This window comes from Xenopus laevis, chromosome 5S (assembly GCF_017654675.1).
Source record: "Xenopus laevis strain J_2021 chromosome 5S, Xenopus_laevis_v10.1, whole genome shotgun sequence".
NCBI classification, from domain to species: Eukaryota; Metazoa; Chordata; class Amphibia; order Anura; family Pipidae; genus Xenopus; species Xenopus laevis.
This window is the reverse complement of record NC_054380.1, coordinates 114,525,252-114,549,919: the sequence shown is the minus strand read 5'-3', so window position 1 is coordinate 114,549,919 and position 24,668 is coordinate 114,525,252. Positions and strand designations below refer to the sequence as shown.

The following is a 24,668-nucleotide window of genomic DNA, read 5'->3' as shown; positions in this document are numbered from 1 at the left end:
GTTCGATCAAACGAATTGCGCTAAATCCTTCGACTTCGATATTCGAAGTCAAGGATTTCCATTCGGCAGTCAAATATCGAGGGTTAATTAACCCTCGATATTCGACCATAAGTAAATTTGCCCCTTATTGTTTCTTGGAAGCACTTTGCACGTTAGACAAATAAATGATTTGTTTAGCTTATAAAAATTCTGAATGCTGCAGGATAAGGAACCCCTATTGCTCATTCAGGTTACACTTGATAAATGGAACTGAAAACTGCAGTCTGTCGACTAAGAAAGTGCAAGGTTTCCTGTTTTGAGTGTGATAGTTGTAGATAACTTTTGAGCCTTGGACAGGAAATCCTCTTTTTACTTGTTAAGTGTGACCTAACGGCATCTCAAAGAGCGGAGTTACAATCATCACAACACCACACTGCTTACAACTAACAGCCATGGGAGAGTTGGTGGAGAAAAGCTCAGACGACTTTATTATTTCATTGAACAGCGAGTGCCCCAAAGAACTGGGCGAGCTCATTGAGAACTCCAGTGGTGATGACAGAAAATTTGATGACACAGGATTTACTTTGGCTCTACAGAGTGGGCTAGAAAACCTAAGGCTTGAAAACTCCCTGACAGATGTTGCCCTGTGCGTTGGTAACAAGGAGTTCCCATGTCACAGGGTGGTTCTGGCGGCAGCGAGCAATTATTTCAGGTAAGAGACGGCTGGGCCTACACTTTCAAACAATGCATTACAGAGTCATTGCAGTACAGGTTTCTAAAAATGTCTATTGGACGCAAAATGTGACTTCGGAGACAGGACAATGTTAGCCTTCTAAATGCAGATATGGGATCAGTTATCCGGAAACCTGTTATCCAGAAAGCTCAAATTACGGGAAGGCCATCTCCCATAGACTCCATTTTCATCAAGTAATTTAAATTTTAAAAACTGATTTCCTTTTTTTCTGTAATAATAAAACAGTACCTTGTACTTGATCCCAACTAACATACTGTATACTTAGGGGGTTATTCATCAAAGTATAAATTTATCTCAATATTTTCTGTTACGAACTCCGATCATTTTTTGAAAAGTAAGATTTTCTAAAACAAATCACAAGTTTTTCATGATTTTTGCATTCGGAGTTTAGTAAATAACCCCTTAATCTTTATTGGAAGCAAAGCAATCCTTTTGGGTTAAATTAATGTTTAAATGATTTTTTATTAAATTTAAGGTATGGTGATCCAAACAGAATGAAGGAATGAAGCCTTATGCAGAAAACCACAAGCATTCTGGATAATAGGTCTCATACACGTATATCCCTCCTGATACTGTCAGTGACAAGCCAGGACCTAAATAGAAAGTTGAGTAAACAAAAGCAGTAATAACAATAACTTTTTTGCCTTATAGAGCATTTGTTTTTTAGATGGGGTCCGTGACCCCCAAAAGTCAGAAGAAGAAGTAAAATAATTAAAAAAAATATAGAAAATAAAAAAATTAATAACATTTGAAAAGATGCTTTTAGAACTGGCCACTCTCTAACATACTAATGGGCAAATTTACTAAAGGGCGAAGTGACTAACACTGGCGTAAATTCGCTAGCGAAGGAGATAGACTCTAGTGCTACTTCACACTCTAATGCCAGGTGAATGGACGTAACTACGCAAATTCACTAAGATGCGGATTTTAATGAACGTTACCTCTTGCGCCAGACTTGCCTTCGCCACCTCAGACCAGGCACAGTGCAATAGAGTAGATAGGAGTTCCTCAAATTTTTTTTACATTTTTCTAAGTCCCAAAAACGCTGGCGACTTTTCAGTTTTTCAGGGTGATAGGCTGCAAAAGATCGTACATTTTTTTAGGGTACCCGGCTTCCCCCCTACATTTCCTTACATATGGCACATAAACTATACACTGGGCTCATGTGTAGGGCAATATAACAACTTTATTTTATTTTGGTTTCCCGGGCTTGTGTAATGTAATGTATTGGCTGCAACATATACGTCCATTCAACTTTTAATTCCCGCCTTATGCAAATTAACAAACGCTAGCGCAACTTCTTTTCGCATGCCGCAGTAACGCTAGCGCTAATTCGCCAGTGCTCGGCGCGCTGGACGCAATTTCGCATTTTGGTGAATTTTCACCTGGCGAAGTGTGGCGATGTGAGCGAAGCCATCACTGGCAAATATCCGGAGGTTAGTGAATTTGCCCCTAAAAGTTAACTTTTAGTATGTTTAACATGTGAACACCCCTTTAAATATGCTAGAATCATTAATCTCACAATAAACTAATCATGGGTTATATCTTAGGTTATATTCTAAAACGATGGCAGCTGTTTGGATTATTGTGAAAGATTTACAGGCCTAAATCTTATTGGCACCAATCTTGCCAATATGGCAGCAAGTAGAGAGAAGAGAATTAATGTTTACAAACCTGGATTTGCTAGGAATCATAGCAAGACACAAAATTTCAGTCTGCTTTCTTTGATTTGCACTGAATACTCCAAATGATTGTGTTATCTAAACATATCACAAGCAAGTGGCAAATCATATTGCTGCTGATTAATGCAGGCCCAGTAATATCCCTACAGCGTACAGCTGCCATGAATAAGTAGATATAGTTAAAAGGAATAACTTTAGTACGGGTATAGGATCTGTTACTTGGAATGCTTGGGGATATTTCTGTCGTTTGGATCTTTATACCTTAAATTGATTAAAAATAATTAAAAAATTAAATTAACAGATTTGTTTTGCCACCAATATGGATTTTGTGCAGCTTAGTTACCATCAAGTACTGTTTTATTATAACAGAGAAAAAGGAAATCATTTTTAAAAATGTGAATTATTAACGAGTTCTGTGGGAGATCCCCTCATGGAAGAAAGTTTCAGCTTTTGGATTTCCACATAAGGGATCCCATACCTGTAATAAGAAATGAACCTGAGAGGTGCTGTCGATGCTGGTAATATATTTAAGACAGAGACATTTTGTGCATACTGCTACTGAAAAATGCCTTACCCTTTAAACAACACAGGGATTGTTTGTCCATATATTGCAATATATTTAAGCTGGCCAATTACGTCAAAGTCATCCCATATCTGGCCAGTCCTACGCTTAATTTTCATCTGATTCATTAAGAATTCTATTGCTTCATTATACATTTTACAAAGGGACTAAGTTTTACCTGCAACTTACTAGCTGCTTTCAAAGTAAAACTCCCAAACTTGGCTGCCCTTTTATTAGACACCAGTGGGATCACCTGACTATAGTTGGAGAGTGTGGGAGCTACAACATAGAGCTGGTCACTGCTCCTGTATAACTATAACAAACAAGGGAAAGTTGTGCTCACCACTATTTTCTAAAAACCATTAGGCGGGGGTGCAATGAGGCTGTGACCACAAAATACATATAGTCAAATACAAGAGTCCTCTGCACTCAACCCATTATCAATATATTTAAGACAGAGACATTTTGTGCATACTGCTACTGAAAAATGCCTTACCCTTTGTACAACACAGGGATTGTTTGTCCATATATTGCAATATATTTAAGCTGGCCAACTACGTCAAAGTCATCCCATATGTGTTGTTTAAAGGGTAAGGCATTTTTCAGTGGCAGTATGCACAAAATGTCTCTGTCTTAAATATATTGATAATGGGTTGAGTGCAGAGGACTCTTGTATTTGACATTAGCTGGTTGTCCCATGTCCTTTACTCTCTGTTAACAATTGTCAACAATGAACTCTTCTCATAAAGGCTGTACATATTCTCAGTAAACGTATTTACCGTTGCACCCAGTGCTGTAACAAAATAATAATCAGTGTTACAAGGATACATTGCGATGTGCAATGGTTGGACCTTTCACAAACATTGCCTTCTGCCCTAAAGAAGTCTGCAAGGCATATACATATAGTTTTATCTTCCTGTTCATATATACTGTATAAACCATAGGCAGACATTCTTTCTACTGCAGCTGCTATGTGACCTGTGTAGATAAGCAGGTGAAGCAAGGAGGTACCACACAATTCAAGGGAACTGGTAACTATTATATGAGTGATAGGAGCTTCAACTGCTTTGCTTCCCCTGCTTTGTTTTGCTGAGATAAGCTCAAGGAGGGTCGGACAAGTAGGGAGAAGCCATTTGGATGCTTTTTTTCTATTTTTACTGTTTATATTTCTTTTAATTTAAAAATACATTTTGAAAAATAAAATATGTACAAGTATATCTGTCGTTACACATACATAAATTAAAGTATAGTTTACTAAGGTTTACTGACTGCACAAATTAATGATCAAAAGTATTTAGGTAGGGGTTTTTTTTACCCTTTATTTATTATTGTATATTATTATTTACAAAATATTAAATAATATTATTCTATATTGTATAGTATGATAGTTTTTTGAATTGTATGCACAGAACAAAGAGGATATACACTGCTTATAGAAATGGTATATATAGCTTTTCAGAATAAAGCATTAACATTCACTCACTCTCTTTCTATATACTGTATATAATATTATTATTATTATTATTTTATTATTAATAATATGTATTTGTAAAATGCCAGTAATTTTAATTAATGCATGTATACATTAAAGGAGAACTAAACCCCCAAACTAATGAAAACCAGCAGAGCAGAGCTCACCAGCGCCATCTTCACCGTGTAGAGAGTCTTCAGTAAGTAAGCGGTGCATCAGCGTATGCGCAGTTAACAATTTTCCAGTCCCAAACAACTGTGCATGCGCCGACAGCCACAGAAATTGCTGAAGGGACCCGAAGATTCCCAAAGTGGCTAAGATTGCGCCCGTGAGCTCCGCTGCGCTGACTCTGTATCGAGGGGTAATGAAAGAATTTACAGGTATTAACACCTGTGTTGGGGGAAACAGATAGGGGGGACTATGGAGGGTAGGGGGTAGGGGTTTTCATTAGTTTGGGGGTTTAGTTCTCCTTTAAACACACAAAAACTACCAATAACCAATACAAGAGGAAGAGAGGACTCTGCCTCTGCCTTACAATCTACTGTTCAATTTCCATATACAACAGAATGTATACAAGCAGTAAAGCTATGGGATTGCTTTTCCGGAAACCTGTTAACCAGAAAACTCCAAATTATGGAAAGGCCAACTCCTATAGAGTCCATATTAAGCAAATAATTGTACAAATTAATTCCTTTTTCCCTTTAATAATAATAAAACTGTACCTTATACTTGATCCCAACTAAACTGCACTAATCCACATTGTTGGCGATATAATCCTATATCTGTACTATATAAGTAAAAATATACATACTTAAATATAGCACCTAAAATGGCGAGTTGCTTTATAATGGATCAATTTCAAAGCTTTTGATGTACACTAAATTATGTTTATATTTTCATTTTCTCCCAGGGCCATGTTCTGTAATGACCTGAAAGAAAAATATGAAGAAAAAATAATAATTCAAGGAGTTGATTCAGAGACCATGCAGATCATCTTGGATTATACATACACAAGCAAAGTGGTGATTACAAAATTTAATGTGCAAAAAATCTTAGAAGCTGCTAGCCTTTTCCAGGTGTGTTAAAAAAATGCAATTCGTTTTTGTGGACTTAGTACTGTGAAAGTTATTGCAGGTATTGCTAGAAGTATTGGTATAGAAGTGAAGTTTACTTGCTGATTTCCAACATTCGTCTATGCATTCGTCCTTAGATTCATGAGGAAATATATACCAACTTGACAGAAGCTGCACTGTATAGTGAAGGCAGGCCAGGCAAAGGCTGTGCTGCATGTAAATTGTATATATATATAGTAAGTTAGTAAATTAGGTTGAAAAAAGACACACATCCATCAAGTTCAAACTTTTAACTCTATTTTAACCTGCCTAACTGCTAGTTGATCCAGAGGAAGGCAAAAAAAAAACCCTTTGAGCCTCAGAAGGGGAAAAAATCCTTCCTGACTCCAAAATGGCAATCGGACTAGTCCCTGGATCAACTTGTACTATGAGCTATCTCCCATATCCCTGTATTCCCTCACTTGCTAAACACCATCCAACCCCTTCTTAAAGCTATCTAATGTATCAGCCTGTACCACTGATTCAGGGAGAGAATTCCACATCTTCACAGCTCTCACTGTAAAAAAAACCCTTCCAAATATTTAGATGGAACCTCTTTTCTTCTAAACAGAATGGGTGACCTCGCGTCAGTTGGAAAGACCTACTGGTAAATAAAGCATTAGATTCCCTGGAGGCTATTAACTTCATTGCTGTGGGCACTGACTACTTGAATGTGTGAAATGTTGTTGAGCTTTCCCACAGGTTTCCTTCCTTCAGTTGTTGTTCTACTATTTTTGGAGCCCACAGTGACAGCCCTTAAAAAGAGCTCTGACTGAATATTTCTCTGAGAGTGGACAATACAAGAAATGTCATAAATTCACATGCTGCATTCATGCTGGGTGAATGTCAGTCATTCAAAGATCTTTCAGTAAAAACCCTACTTTATCTGGATACAATTCAAATTGTATGTTGTAGATGGATCACAGAATTATGCTTTGGGCAATCACTTCATCACATGCTCTTGCTTTAAAGCTGATGATCACACATTGATGATATTTGCCCCTATACTTGTACTTAGGTTGATCCTACTTCTCTTTCGCACCCCAGCTGACCCCTCCAATGGTCTCCACTGGTCTCAGTGTTGCTATATATGCTTCTAGTATCAAGTCATGGATGGTCATAATGATTTCCACCATCTCCCTTCCGTGAAACAACTCCAAGATGCTATTTTTGATGACATTCATTTGTATTTTTGATTTAGTAGCCCTTGTTCATGCCAAAATATGTATCCATCTTGTCCATGCCAAATTATTTATATTATATATTTATATGTCACACCCCATATAAACTTGGCCCTTCTTAACCTGATATCCAGAAAGTTCCAAATCTCCTATGGAGTTCATTTCAAGCAAGTGTTTCTTGTTTTTTTTAACGATTTCCTGTAATGATAAAACAGTACCTTGTATATAATAATAACAAAGTTGTATTCACAATATGACTTAGATTTTAATTGTTTTTTAGTAAATTTTCTTAATCCATGTTACTGAAACAACCCTCATCTAGAAAACAGAAGATGAAGGTCTAGAGTAGATCACAAAACGACATCTTCACCTGCTTATTATGGAAGCATCAGACTATGCAGTACAAAAAACAATAAAGGAGTTCCATAATTCTGATTTGTGGATCTTGTTAGATAAATACCCAACTAACATCTTCTCAATAATGATCAGAGATGCTGAGAGTCAGAATAAAATATATACCCTGAACTAGCAGTGAACAATTTCATAACAAAAGCTCCTGACACCATTTATTTTGAAATACATTTTGGGGGTTATTTACTAAAATCGGAATTCTGCTCATTATTTTATTAAAACAGCTTCGACCAAACTCCCATACACTGAGGACTTCAATTACAATTCTATCATTTGTATTATGTAAAACTTCAGGTTAGCCACCTAGAAGCCTTTGGATGAAAAAAGGGGTGATGATCATCCTTGAAAAAGGTCCCAACAGGGACCGAAACGTTGGATAAAGATGCAATAAAAGATTATTTATTCACACATCAAAGGGAGTGCTGGTCTATGAAACATTGGTATATATATATATATATATATATATATATATATATATACTATAACAAACAAGGGAAAGTTGTGCTCGCCACTATTTTTTAAAACCATTAGGCGGGGGTGCAATGAGGCTGTGACCACAAAATACATATAGTCAAATACAAGAGTCCTCTGCACTCAACCCATTATCAATATATTTAAGACAGCGACATTTTGTGCATACTGCTACTAAAAAATGCCTTACCCTTTAAACAAAACAGGGATTGTTTGTCCATATATTGCAATATATTTAAGCTGGCCAACTACGTCAAAGTCATCCCATATCTGGCCAGTCCTACACTCAATTTCATCTGATTCATTAAGAATTCTATTGCTTCATTATACATTTTACAAAGGGACTTGGTTTTACCTGCAACTTAACTTGCTGCTTTCAAAGTAAACCTCCCAAACTTGGCTGCCCTTTTATTAGACACCAGTGGGATCACCTGACTATAGCTGGGAAGGGTGGGAGCTACAACATGGAGCTGGTCATTGCTCCTGTATAAACTATAACAAACAAGGGAAAGTTGTGCTCACCACTATTTTTAAAACAGAGGACTCTTGTATTTGACACTATGGGGCACATTTACTTAGGGTAGAATATCGAGGGTTAATTAACCCTCGATATTCGACTGTCGAAGTAAAATCCTTCGACTTCGAATATCGAAGTCAAAGGATTTACCGCAATTCATTCGTTCGAATGATTGTAGGAAAAATCTAAAAAAAGTCCTGAGAGTGCGGATCTTTCTAAAGTGTGATGAGAGTGCAATGTAAAAGGAAGCTGTACAGAGATGCTTATAATTTTAAAGCTACACCCCCAAATAAATCATCACTATAACTTATCATCTTTGCCAGAAAAGTACAGCTTTGACTTATTCCAAAAATAATGCAATATTTATGATACGAGTGCTGAACACACGCCCCACTACTATATTAGATCAAGGCTTGTCACCCAGTAACCTATAATAACTCATTCTTAACTCGGATGCAGAGTTAGCATAAACAACAAATCTGTCCTGATAGTGAAATAGCATTTGGGCGGCTCAAGAATTACATGTTATATATTGAATATATGCGTAGGGGATAGTAAACCCAACTACAACATTTTGCGGAATGTTACTCTCAGCAACTTTCCAATACACGTTTTTAAAAGCAATATTTTGGAAGTGAATTTATGTCCTGACTGTACGTAGCACTTATATAAGGTAATGAGTCGGCCCTCCTACTCTAGACTCAATTCCCGTAGTAGTTGCTTATCTTTCATTAACACACCTGTAGAGAAGGAGTTTCACAACAGTGTGGAAGGTGTTGGAAGGAAATTGGGGCGATGGCTGGAGGCCATTGTTCCAGTGGTACATCTAGGCAGGAAAAAAAGGGGGGTCACCTCGCACACCCTGGCTCTCCGAATCTTGTAACACCTGGTGCTCGATGAAGTAGGTATTGGCAGCCTCCACAACAGACAGAGAAGTGAAGAATCACCAGCACAACAGGATATTTCTAGCAGGGAAACCCTTGCTCGTTTATTTGCGGATGCAACGTTTCGGGGTGTAACCCCTTTGTCAAACTCTTGCTTGACAAAGGGGTTACGCCCCGAAACATTGCATCCGCAAATAAACGAGCAAGGGTTTCCCTGCTAGAAATATCCTGTTGTGCCGGTGATTTTTCACATCTAGGCAGGACCATAAGGAAAGGGAACAGCAAAGGTTAGGCAGGTAGTACTTTCAGTAACAATTACAATTACATACAGAATTCATTTAATCAAAATGTATATTTAAAAGTTGCTTAGAATTGAATTTACTTGCTTAATGCAACAAAAAAAATATTTGACTTATTTGTATATTAAAGTTCATCTTTAAGTTACCCTTTAGTATGTTATAGAATGGCCAATTCAACTTTTCAGTTATTTATATTACAATTATTTGCCCTTGTCTTCTGACTCTTTCCAGCTTTCCAATGGGGTCACTGACCCCATCTATAAACAAATGTTCTGTAAGGCTACGCATTTATTGTTATTGCTATTGTTTATTACTCGGCTTTCTATTCAGGCCTCTCCTATTCATATGCCAGTATCTAATTCAAGTCAAAGCAAATTGGAGAGCTGCTGATTAAAAAGCTAAATAACACAACCACAAATAATTAAAAATGAACTCCAACTGCAGATTGTCTGAAAATATCACTCTCTACATCTTACTAAAAGTTAATTTAAAGGTGGACAACCCCTTTAATAATATCTTGTTCTCTTTTAGTTTCTAAGGATGGTGGACGCCTGTTCCAGTTTCCTTACCGAAGCCCTTCATCCAGAAAACTGTGTTGGTGTTTTGAGGCTTGCAGACGCCCACTCTTTGGAATCTCTAAAGGGGCAGGTTCAGAACTACATTATTCAGAATTTCTCCCAAGTATTGAACCAAGAGGATTTTTTGGAACTTCCTTTCGAAATCCTTTTTCATATGCTGAAGAGCGACGATCTGTATGTTACAGAGGAAGCCCAAGTGTTTGAGACTGTAATAAACTGGGTAAAATATAAGAAGTCAGAGAGACTTGACCTGCTGCCAAGAATATTGGAATGTGTCCGTTTACCCTTGTTGGATCCTTGGTATCTTGTTGGCAATGTTGAAGCCAATGAACTCATTAGACAATGCCCTGATGTATTTCCTTTAATGCAGGAGGCACGGATTTACTACATGGCTGGCAATGAGGTGAGTACACAAATGGGCAGATGGTAAGTCAAATAAATGCATTCTAAAGTGCCCATTCAGGAACAGAGAAATGGGAAGTATGGTTGAATCTACAGCTCAAACCTGTCCATGTATGGACACCTAATGTCAGGGATCAAGACAATGGAATGACCTTTAACACATTATCGTGATGCCTTAAAATTGCAGCTAGTTCTATTATGTCCACACAGTAGTGGGCCAGGCCGACCAGGAGCCCTAGGCAACCTGGCCAGTTGCAGCACTCAATGAATGGGCGTGCAACCCCATGTGTGAATAGACACTGGCCAGAGTGGAGAGAGGGGACAGGACTGGGGGTAGGAGGCAGAGAAGGTACTTGCCTGGTGCCCCCTGAGATTTGCGCCGAAGGCACGTGCCCACTCTGACTACCCCTAGTTCTGGCCCTGCTTCCGGACAATGTTGACTAGTGAAGAAGAATCGGTGTATACTGAATTAAAATGAAACAGGCCCAGTCTGGAAACTCTAGCACAGTGATCCCCAACCAGTAGCTCATGAGCAACATGCTGCTCCCCAAACCCTTGGATGTTCCTCTCAGTGGCTCAAAGCAGGTGCTTATTTTTGAATTCCAGGCTTGGAGGCAAGTTTTGGTTGTATAAAAACCAGGTGTACTGTCAAACAGAGACTCCTGTGGGCTGCTAGTCCACATAGGGGCTACCAATAGCCAATCACAGCCTTATTTGGCTCCATCCAGGAACATTTTTCATGCTTGTGTTGCTCCCTAACTCTTTTTACATCTGAATGTTGCTCACTAGTGATGGGCGAATTTGCGCCGTTTCGCTTCGCCGAAAAATTCGCGAAATTCGCGAAACGGCGCAAAATTCGCGAAACGGCGCCGGCGTCTCGTTTTTGACGCCGGCGCCCGTTTTGACGCCGGCGCCCGTTTTTTCAACGCCGGCGCCCGTTTTTTCAACGCCGGCGCCCGTTGTCGACGCCGGCGCCCGTTTTTGCCGCGAATTTTCGCGGGCGTTACGCGAATTTATTCGCTGGCGGCGAAACGCGCAAATTCGCCGCAAATTCGCGCCTGGCAAATAAATTCGCCCATCACTATTGCTCACGGGTGAAAAAGGTTGGGGATCCCTGCTGTAGCACATGCCAGAGGGGCTGCTGATTATTGCCAAAAAGACTAGTGCTTAAATTGGGCCTGTATGAGGACCAGGTACCTTTGTTTATCAGTTTCTGTGCTTTGAACTTGGGTTTGCATTGGTAAACGTGTTTTTGAAATATAAGCCTTTAATCCAGCTGTTGAACTGCCTTAGCCCATTCAGAGAGACTGCAGCAATTACATGCTTCTGTTATATATGGGTGTTCTAAATATCAGTACATTTAGTAGCAAATAGTGCAGTTTTATATTTCCAATAAGAGGTATTACAGTAATATCTGTCTAATTAACACCAGGGGATCACTGACAAGCGCAGTGAGCAAAGTGCAGTTCCGAGTGCAATATTTTCTTCAACACAGCATTTTTTTTCTAGAATTCCAGTGTCATTGCTGTTGCAAGGGGGCTTGGTGCTTGGTGCTTGGTGCAATTGTGCTGCACCTACTGCAGTAAATTTATTCAGCAAATGCAACTCAACATTTCATGCATTTTGTGACAAATCAGGCACAATTGTGTGGATGAACATCTGGGCTTGAATGGAACTGTAATACTATTTTGGGCTGTAATAGGTTTTGTCCAGCTAAATACAGTTGAGCACGGTTTACTCTGGACTCTGGACACTGGAATGGGCTATTTGGAAAGTATGAAGGGGAGGGGTAGTAGAACTGCAACTCACTTAGGCTACTATGCTTAAAGATAAAATAAGGTTCTTGCAGAAAACAAACAGAACAAGTTTATTGTCCAAGAAAAGGTTTCACAGGTTTAAATACTCACAATCCACAGAGGCATTGCAACACAAGATGTTAAGGATCAGGACAGTTCAAGCACAGACAGCACGCTGTGACACCATGTGGAGCTATTGCGCAAATGAAAATTTTATATAAACGTCAACATACTGAAATAAGAAACTTTCTAAATACAATCAATTAAATAGTCTGCATTATTTCTGAAATAATCAAGTGCAGTGTTGGACTGGGATGTCAGGGACCCACCAGAAAACTTTAGATCGTGGGCCCACTTTCCAAACTACTATTTCTCCTCTCCTCACTCAAGCTCTTTATTCTCCTAGTCTTTTATATCTAATTATATATATATTTTTGTCCCATAAAAAAAAGGGAATGACCATCAAATAGGCCAAATACTTAGACGCAAGAGGGCCCACAGACACCTGGGCCCACCGGGAGTTTTCCTGGTATCAGTCCGACACAGATCAAGTGTATCTTCCCTATTCCTCTCTCAGCATCTGTTTCTCTTCATTCTCTCTTCATGCAGCAGTTGGGTATCAGATAGTCATTGACAGTTAGATCCAATATATCTTATAGGGTGGGGCTTCCTTTCCTAGCAGATGAATTAGCGCTTGTACAAACAAAATCTAACAAAATAACTTTGGCACAAATCCTGCATATAGCAATTGTGATTGAACAGCACCACTCAATCTTTTTGGATTAAAATTGCCTTTATTGCAGACTTCTAGGCATCACAGAAGTCTTTTGGGCTATGATGCCCAGAAGTCCGATGGCTATTTAGCGAGTGAGGGAATACAGGGTTATGGAAGATAGCTCATAGTACAAGTTGATCCAGGGACTAGTCCGATTGCAATTTTGGAGTCAGGAAGGAATTTTTTCCCCCTCTCAGGGTTATGGTTTTTTTTGCCTTCCTCTGGATCAACTGGCAGTTAGGCAGGTTATATATAGACTTAAAAGGTTGAACTTGAACTTGTGTGTCTTTTTTCAACCTCACCTGTTATGTTACTATGTTACTATGCTATTGCTACTTTTTATTATCCAGTTCATGGTCCAACTTCCTATTCAAATGAATGCCTGGTCGCTAAGGTAATTTACACCTTAGCAACCAGATTGCTGAAATTGCAAACTGGAGAGCTTCTGAATAAAAAGCTAAATAACCTTAAAAAACACAAATAATAAAGAATTAAAACCAACTGCAATTTTTTTTCACAATATCACTTTCTACATTATACTAAAAAGTGAACAATCCTTTTCAGTGACTAGTGAAAACTGTAACGCCCTACTCTTATACAACATATATCTGTATACTTTATCATTTTTATTTATAAAAAAAAATTATAATTTTTCATTTTGTATTAAGCAATTTTCTGTTACAGCATAAGGGATCGGGCACTGGCAAGAAAACACATCTGTTTTTTGTTTTGGCGCTCCAAGCAGGAGTCATTGCTGTGCATAAAATAAGCTGACTATCACTATTTTATCGTCTAGGTAATTTCGGAAAGGACAAAACCGCGCATCCACGAGTTCCAATCAGAAGTGTTCATGATCATCGGGGGATGCACGAAAGATGAAAAGTTTGTCACTGAGGTGACTTGTCTTGATCCTCTGAGAAGAAGTCGCCTTGAAGTTGCCAAATTACCGGTTTCTGACCATGAAAATGAAAGTGAGAATAAAAAATGGGTTGAATTTGCATGCATCACCTTTAAAAATGAGGTATATATATCAGGTATGTATTTATTCATATTCTATAGCTTTGGCTCAAGTCACATTGTTAGATTCAACATTATAGATCTGGAATTTGCAGCAGATAATACTGATGGGCTGAGAACTACATTGTACAGCACGGAATAAATGGAGGAATCAAAAAAGAGTCGGATGGAGAGAATAATATATATGTGTAATGTTATTTTGGTAGTGGGCTATTTCTAGGATGTATGACACTGTGTTAGCACAGGTGTTGCCTGGGGATTATTCACTCTATAATACTTTTCCTGGTTGGAATACTGTGCTGCTCTTGCTAAATAACCCTGACTGATTCCTAGGCGGGGTATTTATTAAAACTCAAATTTTTCTTATTATTTTAAAAATAAAAATTAAACCTAACTCTCAACCACGATATGGCTTCATTTACTAAAAAATCAGAACGAAAATCCTACGTGTGGGAAAAGTCTCTGCAAAATCGTGTGACATATTTTCAAATTGTGTCCTGAAAAACCCAGCAGCAAACAGCCCAAAACCCTTGAAGATCACAAAGGCAAAAAACATCTTCCAACTGTAAAAAGGACATCTGCCATTGACTTTTACACGACTTTGACAGGTTTTAGCTGGAGTATTTTCGGATTTTAATTTTTAGCAGCTTTGGGGGCAAACTTACTTACCTTCGAAGTTGCAGAAGCGTTAGCTTCGCCGCACTTCGCCAGGGCACCGCTAATTCAGTAAAATCCAAAGTTTCGCTCGGGGAAGCAAGAAGTTTCGCTAGTGTTAATTCATCAAGCAAAGCGAAGCTACGCTAGCAATGCCTAATTTACATACATCGCCAAGTTAAAGTACAATGACGTACAGTATATGTAGCAGCAAATACATTACACTAAACAAGCCTGGGAAAGCTTCATAAAATAAAATAGAGTATTTATTATTCCCTATACATGTGCTCACTGTATAGTTTAGGTGCCATATGTTAGGATATGTAGGGGGGAAGGAGGGTTACCCCAAAAAAATTTAGGATCTTTTTCAGCCTATCACCCTTAAAAAAGTAAAAGACCCCAGTGTTTTTTGGGACTTGGAAAAAATTTTAACTTTTTTGAAGCAAGCCCTATCTACTCTATTGCACTTTGCCTGGTCTGAGGTGGCGAAGGCAAGTCTGGCGCAAGTTAGTGAATTTGCGTAGTTACGTCCCTTCGCCATAGCGCAACTTCGCCAGGCGTATGGATGTGAAGTAGTGCTAGAGTAGGCCCACTTCGCTAGCGAATTTACTCCAGCGCCCGTTAGTAAATCGGCGATGTAACAAAATGACGTCATGCTAGCGAATTTTCGCTAGCGTTAGCCACTTCACCCTTTAGTAAATTTGCCCCATTGAATCTGGAGGAATTTTCTTTTTTCCCCTTAAAAACTCGACCAGAAAGTTTTAAAGCTTAATAAATATGCCCCTTAAAGTGTACTATATTAGTGAGCTAGTCTAGCAGCAATAATTCCTCATTCACTTTAACAAAGGGTGAAGCCTCACCTTAGGGCTACAAACTAAAGTTTCCTTGATCTTAGGCCCTCCAGCAATTCCAGCTGCTGTCTCGGGGAGAAAAACTATGGGCTCCTCTACCTTTTTATAGACTACGAAAAAAGGAAATACCCTTAATACACCTGGGTCATTAAAGGAAATCTAACACCAAAAAATGAAAGTGTTTTAAAGTAATAAAAATATACTGCTCTGTTGCCCTGCACTGGTACAACTGGTGTGTTTGCTTCAGAAACTCTATTGTATCTTATATAAATAAGCTGCTGTGTAGCCATGGGGGCAGCCATTCAAAGCTGAAAAAGGGAGAAAAGGCACAGGATACACAGCAGATAACAGATAAGCTCTGTCTGTAGTATACAATGGGATTTTTCAGAACTTTTGTGTTATCTACTCTGTATTCTGTGCTTGAATGGCTGCCCTCATGGCTACACAGCAGCTTGTTTATATAAAGTATAGTAAAGTTTCTGAAGCAAACACACACACGTTTCTCTAGTGTAAGGCAATAATACATTATACTGTAATTACTTTAAAACACTTTCATTTTTTGGTATTATTGTTCCTTTAAGAACACATCCCTACCACAGAGCATAGTTTTCCCTCATGGAACTTCGTGTAAGGTAGGGGATGTAAAAGGAAAACTATACCCACAAAATTAATACTTAAGCAACAAATAGTTTATATCAAATTAAGTGACCTATTAATGAATCTTACCGAATATATATTTAAGTAAATATTGCCCTTTTACATCTCTTGCCTTGAAGCACCATTTCGTGATGGTCTGTGTGCTGCCTCAGAGATCACCTGTAGGGATGGGCGAATTATTTTGCCTTGTTTCGCAGCAGAAATGACGCCCATAGACTTGTATGGCGTTGTGCGAAAAAAAAAAAAAAGATGCGCGTCATAGACTTTAATGGGCGTCTGCGACATTTAGCCTGCGGCAAATTTTTGTCGAAACGAAAATTCGCCCATCCCTAAACACCTGACCAGAAATACTACTACTACAGGGGCAGATTTTATCAAGGGTTGAATTGAAAATTCAAATTTTTTAATAAATTGGTTGTTTTTTTTTCCGAATTTTGAGTTTATGGGAGTTTTTATAAGCTCCCATAAACTCTAAATTAGACCTCTGATAAATATGCCCCCAACTGTAACAGGAAGAAGTGTGGGAAGCGAAAGAAATAACTCTGTCTGTTAATTGGCTCATGTGACCTAACATGTATAGTTTGTTTAGTTTGTTTGTTTGTACCGCGAATTATAGGATCCCAGGGGACGGCCCTTATTTTTTAAAATGCCAATTTTCTATTTATGATTACCCAATGGCACATACTACTAGAAAAGTATATTATTATGAAAATGGTTTATTTACATGAAGCAGGGTTTTACATATGAGTTGTTTATGCAATATATTTGTTCAGGGGGCATATTTTATGCATATCTCTACATACTCTATATATATATACTGTACATCTTAATTAATAATGATTGTCCCTTCAACCCAGTCCGACCCTGAGTGGACCAAAAAATAATGCTCTATTATTATTTTCCACCAAAATAATTACTGATTTTGTAAATGGAATTTATCTCACATTTTTGAATTTGCAGTGTTAATTTGAAGCATGGGTTTAAGCTTGACATTTTCCTGTGCAGCCAAAGAAGAAAATTCATTTTTAATCCTTTCTGTAAAAATAAAACCTGTAATGTTTATTTCAGGGGGTAAAGATACCCAGCAGGAAGTCTGGAAATATAATTCTTCCATTAACAAATGGATACAAATAGAATATTTAAACGTGGGCAGATGGAGGCATAAGATGGCCGCACTTTGTGGAAAAGTATATGCCATTGGAGGATTTGATGGCAGTCAGAGAATTTACAGTGTGGAAGTTTATGACCCATTCCACAATGGATGGACAGAGGTAAGTATATAAAAACTGATATACGGGTATATATCTAAGTGTAAGGAAGAGTCCAATATGTCCAAGATTTAAAGTGGTTTAAATTTAGACACATTTATTTAAAACTATACACATCTTGACATCTACTTTTAACTTTAACAAATAGAGATTCAATTTAGCATTTATCCCAGGACATAAATGATAAAACCTTGCAAATGTCTTGCAGTTACATTACATTAAAAAGCACAGAACATGCACAAAATGGAATAACTAGCACCATGTAAACGTATCCCTTTTAAGAAACTTAATGGTTATTATTCCAGTTGTAATTTAAAGTGTGTGGATTATTTATGGAATTGCCCACCATTCTTGTATGCTTGGTGGAGGCCATCATGACTGTTATAAAAGAGAGGATTCAACTGTTATTAGTATATCTGAAGATTAAAAGGCTTTTCATTATCAATATTGGTGTTTATTTTTTCTACCTGAGTGGTTTGGATACATTGCTGTCTTCTGAGGGCCGCGGTATCTCTACCTGTTCATCTCACAAAAAACTGTAATATTCACTTGTGTCACCCTGATGTAAAAAAGTTATTAACATTTAAACATGGCAATGTCATGGAAAGCCAATATTCTGCTCTATACAGCAATGTGGTTGGTTCCTTTTAGACACTAACCAAAAGAAAGTCAAGTTCCATTGGTTTTATAGCAAATGTAAGACAGGGGTGGATAAATATTGTAGAGGCAAAATAGAAATGAAAACATCAGCATAAAGCCTATTTTCTATTTTGAGCTGAGCAGAAGTATAATTATGAGGAGCAGTACTGAATAAGCTGATGGTTAAAATTCAGTGTTGGAGTTTTTGCCTTGTTTGCCTATATACTATGACCATTCCCTATTGTTGTATTAGAAGAATTGGAAGGGAGGATAGATAATGTGATGTAAGGGCAGTGGCTGTTGCCTCGGGAGGAAACTTTGGACGAGCTCGCAATATATATATATATATATATATATATATATATATATATATATATATATATATATATATATATGTTCCATATGTAGCAATTGAACTGTTGAGAAGATGGGCCATAAAAGAAGAATTAGTTTAAATATGGTGTTTATGTTCTGTTCTATGCAGGTAGCTCCATTACTCATCAGTGTAAGTTCTTTTGCTGCCGCATCCTACCAGAAGAAGCTCTATGTCATTGGTGGTGGGCCAAATGGCAAGTTGGCTACAGATAAAACTCAGTGCTATGATCCAGAGACCGATAAATGGTGCTTAAAATCACCAATGCCTGTAGAAGCCAAATGCATCAACGCCGTGAGCTTCAATGATCACATCTATGTTGTTGGTACGTGCACTGCTCTTTACTGGTTCATTTCATGTAATTCAAAACTTTACTTTTGGATATTGTATGATACCCTTTTATATTTATTTAAGTTGATTAAATATATATCATAAGTGTACTTTCTGTAATCACATTAAACTTGGCTAGCGTATTCGATTCTGTACAGGGCCGGATTTCCTGCATGGGTGCTCCTAGGCCGTGCGATCCTTGCACCTGCCCGCCCACATTCCCCTCCCCCTGTGAACGCACAGGTCCTCAGTGCTCCTCAGAGAGTGGCTGGGCGGCATGCTGCCCCTAATATTTTGGCGCCCTAGACCTGGGCCTTTGTGGCCTTGCTACATATTCGAGCCTGATTCTGTATTCTCATAATAAATTACCTTTTTCTTATTTTTAATTGGAGAAAAAAAATATCAGCAGTTAAGTCATATTCTTTGCCACTGTATTTTTGTAAACATAGAATTATGTTGTCTTTTTTCAAAAAAACTGGCTCTTAAACATGAGGGGGAATGTAATTTAAAAAAGTGTTATTTAAAATGTTGTTTTTGCAAATGTGTTGCGCTACTCGCAATGTAAAATCATTCGCTGGCGAAGATTACATTGCTAAAAAAAAGTTATCGTTAACACCTGCTCTGGAGTTTTGTTAAATATTTTGTCGCAAAATACGCTTTGCGATTGTAAAATTGTATTACATCCACTGCAAATGTTCACAGAAGCCATTTGGTCACCAAATTTGTGAGGAAGTAATTGAGGTCTGTCATTGGTCAAAAAGGACACAAACATGGTCGCTAACATTCACAATGGTATTTGTGAATTTTTATTATTATATATACAGGTATGGGATCCATTATCCGGAAACCCCTTATCCAGAAAGTTTTGAATTACGGAATGGCTGTCTCCAATAGACTCCATTATAATGAAATAATCCAAATGTTTAAAAATGATTTCCTTTTCTCTGTAATAATAAATCAGTACCTGGTACTTGATCCAAACTAAGATATAATTAATCCTTATTGGAGACAAAACCAGTCCATTGGGTTCATTTAATGTTTATATGATTTTCTAGTAGACTTTAGGTATGAAGATCCAAATTATGGAAAGATCCATTATCCGGAAAACTCCAGGTCCTGAGCATTCTGGATGATGGGTCCCATACCTGTATTATATTATTTTTATTATATTCCCCCATTGATTTCCAGATTTTTATTCAATTTTGATCTGATAGAAGTTCTCCAAGAAGAGAATAAAACTAGATATATGTTTAGATTTACCTAAGAAACCATGTGGAGGGGTGAAAACTTCTATTCAGATGGCACTCTTGCAGGAAAGACAAATAGCCCCTACAGTAGAAGTTATATATTCTCCTAGGCAACAACACATACAGCATGAAACAGAAATTTGTTAGGTAAAGGCTAAGTGAGGGCAATGTGCTCGCTCCAGCATGGGATAGTTGTTCAGCCCTAGGACACAGGGGTGCTAGAGTTCACGAAAGTCAGTCTTCAGTTGCCTTTGGAGAAGTCCTGCTACCTTTTATACTGTAGCAGATTTTCTGGTATAGCCCTTGGATATACCACTACACCATGCCTGGGAGTAAATACTAGGAGGGTTCTCATATTGCAATACTATGATTGGATCCACATAAAGTTAACATTATGCCTTTATTTTTTTGTCTTTTAGGGGGAGCCATGAAAGCGTTGTACTCGTATAGCCCTCTTGAAGATACCTGGTGTTTAGTAACAAAGTTTACCCATGAAAGGGCAAGCTGTGGGATAGCTGCATGCTGCAATAAAATATTCATTACCGGGGGTCGAGATGAAAAGAATGAGGTCATTGCAACTGTTTTGTGTTGGAATGCAGAGACTGAAAAACTGACTGAAGAGTGTGTTCTTCCAAGAGGTGTCTCACATCACAGCAGTGTAACAATAAGAAAGTCCTACACGCATATTCGTAGGGTAATACCAGGAGCTGTTTCTGTCTGACCAGAAAGCAGAAGAATTCTGTTGGACTCTTGTACTGGAGACTCGTCCTTTTTGCAATATACTGTAATCAATGCACCCTTCCTCTTTACTTTACAGAGGTACAGCTAATCTGTGCTCTTTTTCAATGTAAAGAGGGAACAGCAGATTATCGAAACAGTTATCAATTTGTACATATTATATATGTAACCCATTTCAACATAACCTGTACATTTTTGCTGAGTAGAGTACTGAAAATCAAAGGTTCTTAGAGGACCTTCACAGTGGGAAATTGTCCCTAATAATAAGTATTTCAGTTGCAGATCCATTTGACCAACCATGTTGTACCAAATCACTTTCTGGGTCTCAAGTCATGCCCCTCTTTGAACTCTTACATATTTAAAGAACAATAGAATGCTGTGGGAGGTGACCAGGAAGGTTGTAACAGCAAGCTTTAATGATGAAACCTGCAGACCAAACCAGTGAAGGTCTACAGTAAGGACCATATGTGATCCATACAGTATCCTATTTCTTTCATGAAAATATCATGCATTATTAAAACATTAAAACATTTCTTCCTTTTCTTCAAGAAGACAAAGGTCTTCTTTATGCTGCTAAAAGCCTTTACCCTCTACTCTTATGGGAAGGCTTGCCACTAAGTGAATGAACTTTGTGGGATTTTATTCCATTCATACATAAAATGTTGGGCAATCAGGCCTGGCTCACATCAGTGTTTCAGTTCATCTCACTGGTATTTATTTGGGCAGATTCAGGGATCTGTGCAGGCCAATCAAGTTTTTTCACTACCATCTTTGATAAACAATTCTAACTGTGCTGTCCTGTGGATTTCCAGAAAGTCATTGATAGTGGAAGAATAAACCTGAAAGAGATTTTTGAACTGAAATTTTTCACCAGGCATTTATTAGTGGCAAAACGTTTAATTTTATTTAATATTTTGCGTGGGAAAAGTCACTGTGAAAAACACCCATTGACTTCAATGTATTTTTGCCAAAATTGAATGAGAAAACGCCCATTGACTTTCCGTGGTGTTGCAAATTTTTCAGCAAATTTGGTCACCGCTAATTATTATGCATTTATTATTTAATATTTAAAAACTCTGCATTGTTAGGATTTTTTTTGTCTAGCAGCAGACTGATAGATGTGTTTTTAAGTAAATTGTCTTAAATCAATGGGTTTATATTTTGTGCAATAAAGTATGTGATCTCATTTATAATATGTGATATCTATTTGTGTTTGTGTTTGTTGTGACTAATTCACCTATAAGCCCATTATGACAAGAACATAGGTAAATACATTTGGATCTATTGATAATTGATTATTGATTGTAAGCTCTCCAAACGAGTGGATCTGTTATGTTTGGCCAACTGTTGCTTGTGTGTATCCATGAAAGTGGCCATTCAGAAAAGTTGTCAGGATGCAATAGTTTTAGATAAACAGGGCTCTTAAGCACCATTCCCATTAGAAATGTATTCTTATGGTTAGTGTAGAGACCTGAGTATCTGCTGTTAGTAAATACAATAACATTTTGTGCGTGTTAGTTATCAGTATATAGATGTGAACATAACAGACAGAGAGTTATTGATTATGGGTTTTGTTTAGATAAATCTGACACCATCTATATATTCATTGTAACCAGTAGTATTTTACCAAGGAAGTCGAGATTATGTAAATATTTTCATAGTTATGCTACACATGTCACATTATACACACACACATTGATGCTTAAGGGCAAATTTACTACGATTCTTAGTTGCGCCAGGCGTAACTTCGCCGCACTTCGCCAGGCGTAGTTTCATCAGCGCTTCGCAAATTCACTAAAATCCGAAGTTGCACTCAGGGGTAGCGTAAGGTTGAGAAGTTGCGCTAGCGTTGATTCGCTAAGCGAAGCGAAGTTACGCTAGCGATGGTTAATTTGCATACGGCGCCAAATTCAAATTTCAATAGAGGAATATGTAGCAGCACTACAAATGGCTGGGAAACCTTCAAAACATCAAATAAAATTTTTATTTTGCCCTACACTTGTGCCCACTGTATAGTTAAGTTGCCATGAGTTAGAAAATGTAGGGGGGAAGGAGGGGAGCCCCAAAAAATTTTTTGATCTTTTTCAGCCTATCACCCATAATATAGAAAAAACGCCAGCGTTTTTTGGGACTTAGAAAAAATGTTAACTTTTTTTGAAGAAATCCCTATCTACTCTATTGCGCTTCGCCTGGTCTGAGGTGGTGAAGGAAGTCTAGCGTAATAGGTAGCGTTCAGAACAATGCGCGCGTTAGTGAATTTGCGTATTTACATCCGTTGCACAAATTTGCCAGGCATAAGGGTGCAAAGTTACGCTAGCGAAGTTACGCCAGCGTCCGTTAGTGAATTTGCGAAGTAACGAAAATGGCCAACGCATAGTGAATTTGCCCCTAAGTCTATAGCCATTAGTGATGGGTGAATTTGGGGCGTTTCTCCGAAAAATTTGCGAATTTCGCTGGAAATTTGCAAAACGGCGAAAAATGTGCGAAACAGCGTCTAAACGGTCCGTTTTTGACGCCGGCAAATTTTTGCGGTTGTTTCGCGAATTTATTCGCCGGCGGCGGATCGCCGATATTCATCGCAAATTCGTGTCTGGCAAATAAATTCGCCCATCACTAATAGCCATATGTTGGTCTGACCCTTTGCCCATAAAGCCTGTAGGCACAGCCATATACTTACAAGTGCACAGGCACATCTGCTCTTGAAGGCTGCTGGTTAGTGTATATACTGTGGATGTTGATGACAGCAGTGCAGTAGCAGAATCAACTGCAGATGGATGTTCATGAAGTTGAAACATGGAAGGTAAAACCTGCAAACCTACAAAGTAGCCTTTGTTCATCAACATGGAATTAATCCAAGGTGGGGGAGTGGGCATCTTACATTTAATGAAAACATGGAATTTGACAACTGAATGGAAGCAACATGCCCATCCAGTCACACCGTTAACTATCTTTACATGTTCATTCCAAGTAGTGACCAGCATTATAGTTTGAGTTTTAACTCCTTACTGTTGCTTCCTGTTCTAGCCACAATTCACCGTTTTGAAGAATCTATATTCTGGCTTTTTGATCTAAGCCATGGACCATTTTTGTCCTCCCCTCCACGCACGTACATTGCTAATTGTTTTTTAGATGAAAGACCACACAATTAAGAACACTCAGTGCAAGTAGCGGATAAAAGACATGGTGAATCACAAGTGAAGTAACCAAGGAAAATGTCCCTCTGGTACTGTATGGATAAAGCTGAAAGAGTCAACAAACCGTTATCTACTGATAACCAATTCATTACATACTGAAAAACAGGAGTGGGGGGAACACTGACTGCTAATAAGCCCCATGCTCCATGGAAAAAAATATTATTTTCAAAGGATTAAGGCAAGATTTGATTCATATTCTATGTATGCTTTGAAAAATTGATACTTTTAAAGATGTAGTGGTAAGTTTAAAACTCTATATTTTTGGTGAGACTCCTATTGTTAAACCTGACAGTACGAGGCCAATAGTTCAACCTTATTTGCTATAGCAGTTATTTAAGAATATTCTAGGATAATCCTTTGTGTGAGAAACGGAAAAATCCAGATAAAGAGGAGCAAAGCTCAGCACTGTATTACACCAACAGCCTTATTAATGCAGTGTAATACGATGTAATGATTATGCTTCTTGTGTATGTTTCTTATCAGAGCTTAAATTTAATCTCATAGCAAAATCCTTATTCCCACTCAGAAGAACAGTTTTTGCTTCAAATGCTAATTAAATATAACTTGCGTTACAGCCAAACTGAATTGTTTAATAATGGATAGGTTCTATCTAGATAAAGGTTCCTTCTCTTTACAAAGTGTGGTCAATTTATTTCTCCTACGTAATATATATTTTGCTAAGTACAGATACACACTGCTAACAGTCTTTGTTAATTAAAACATTTTTATTTTCACTGATGAAATGTTTATGGTTTGAGGACCACTATATTTTGATTATATTTTGATTATTTTTGCTGGCTTAGTGTTGCTTAAACCCAACAAAAAT

At 37.9% G+C, this 24,668-nt stretch overlaps 1 protein-coding gene across 1 annotated transcript; it reads left to right on the top strand.

Moving 5' to 3' along the window:
* The first annotated feature begins 350 nt into the window (after positions 1–350).
* klhl6.S (kelch like family member 6 S homeolog) lies at positions 351–21,582 on the top strand. Its single transcript, XM_018265850.2, has 7 exons — positions 351–691; positions 5,359–5,524; positions 9,855–10,304; positions 13,671–13,908; positions 17,122–17,324; positions 18,445–18,658; positions 20,330–21,582. Exons 1-7 carry the CDS (start codon positions 432–434, stop codon positions 20,629–20,631), a joined length of 1,833 nt encoding a protein of 610 aa, XP_018121339.1. The 5' UTR covers positions 351–431; the 3' UTR covers positions 20,632–21,582.
* Positions 21,583–24,668: the final 3,086 nt, after the last annotated feature.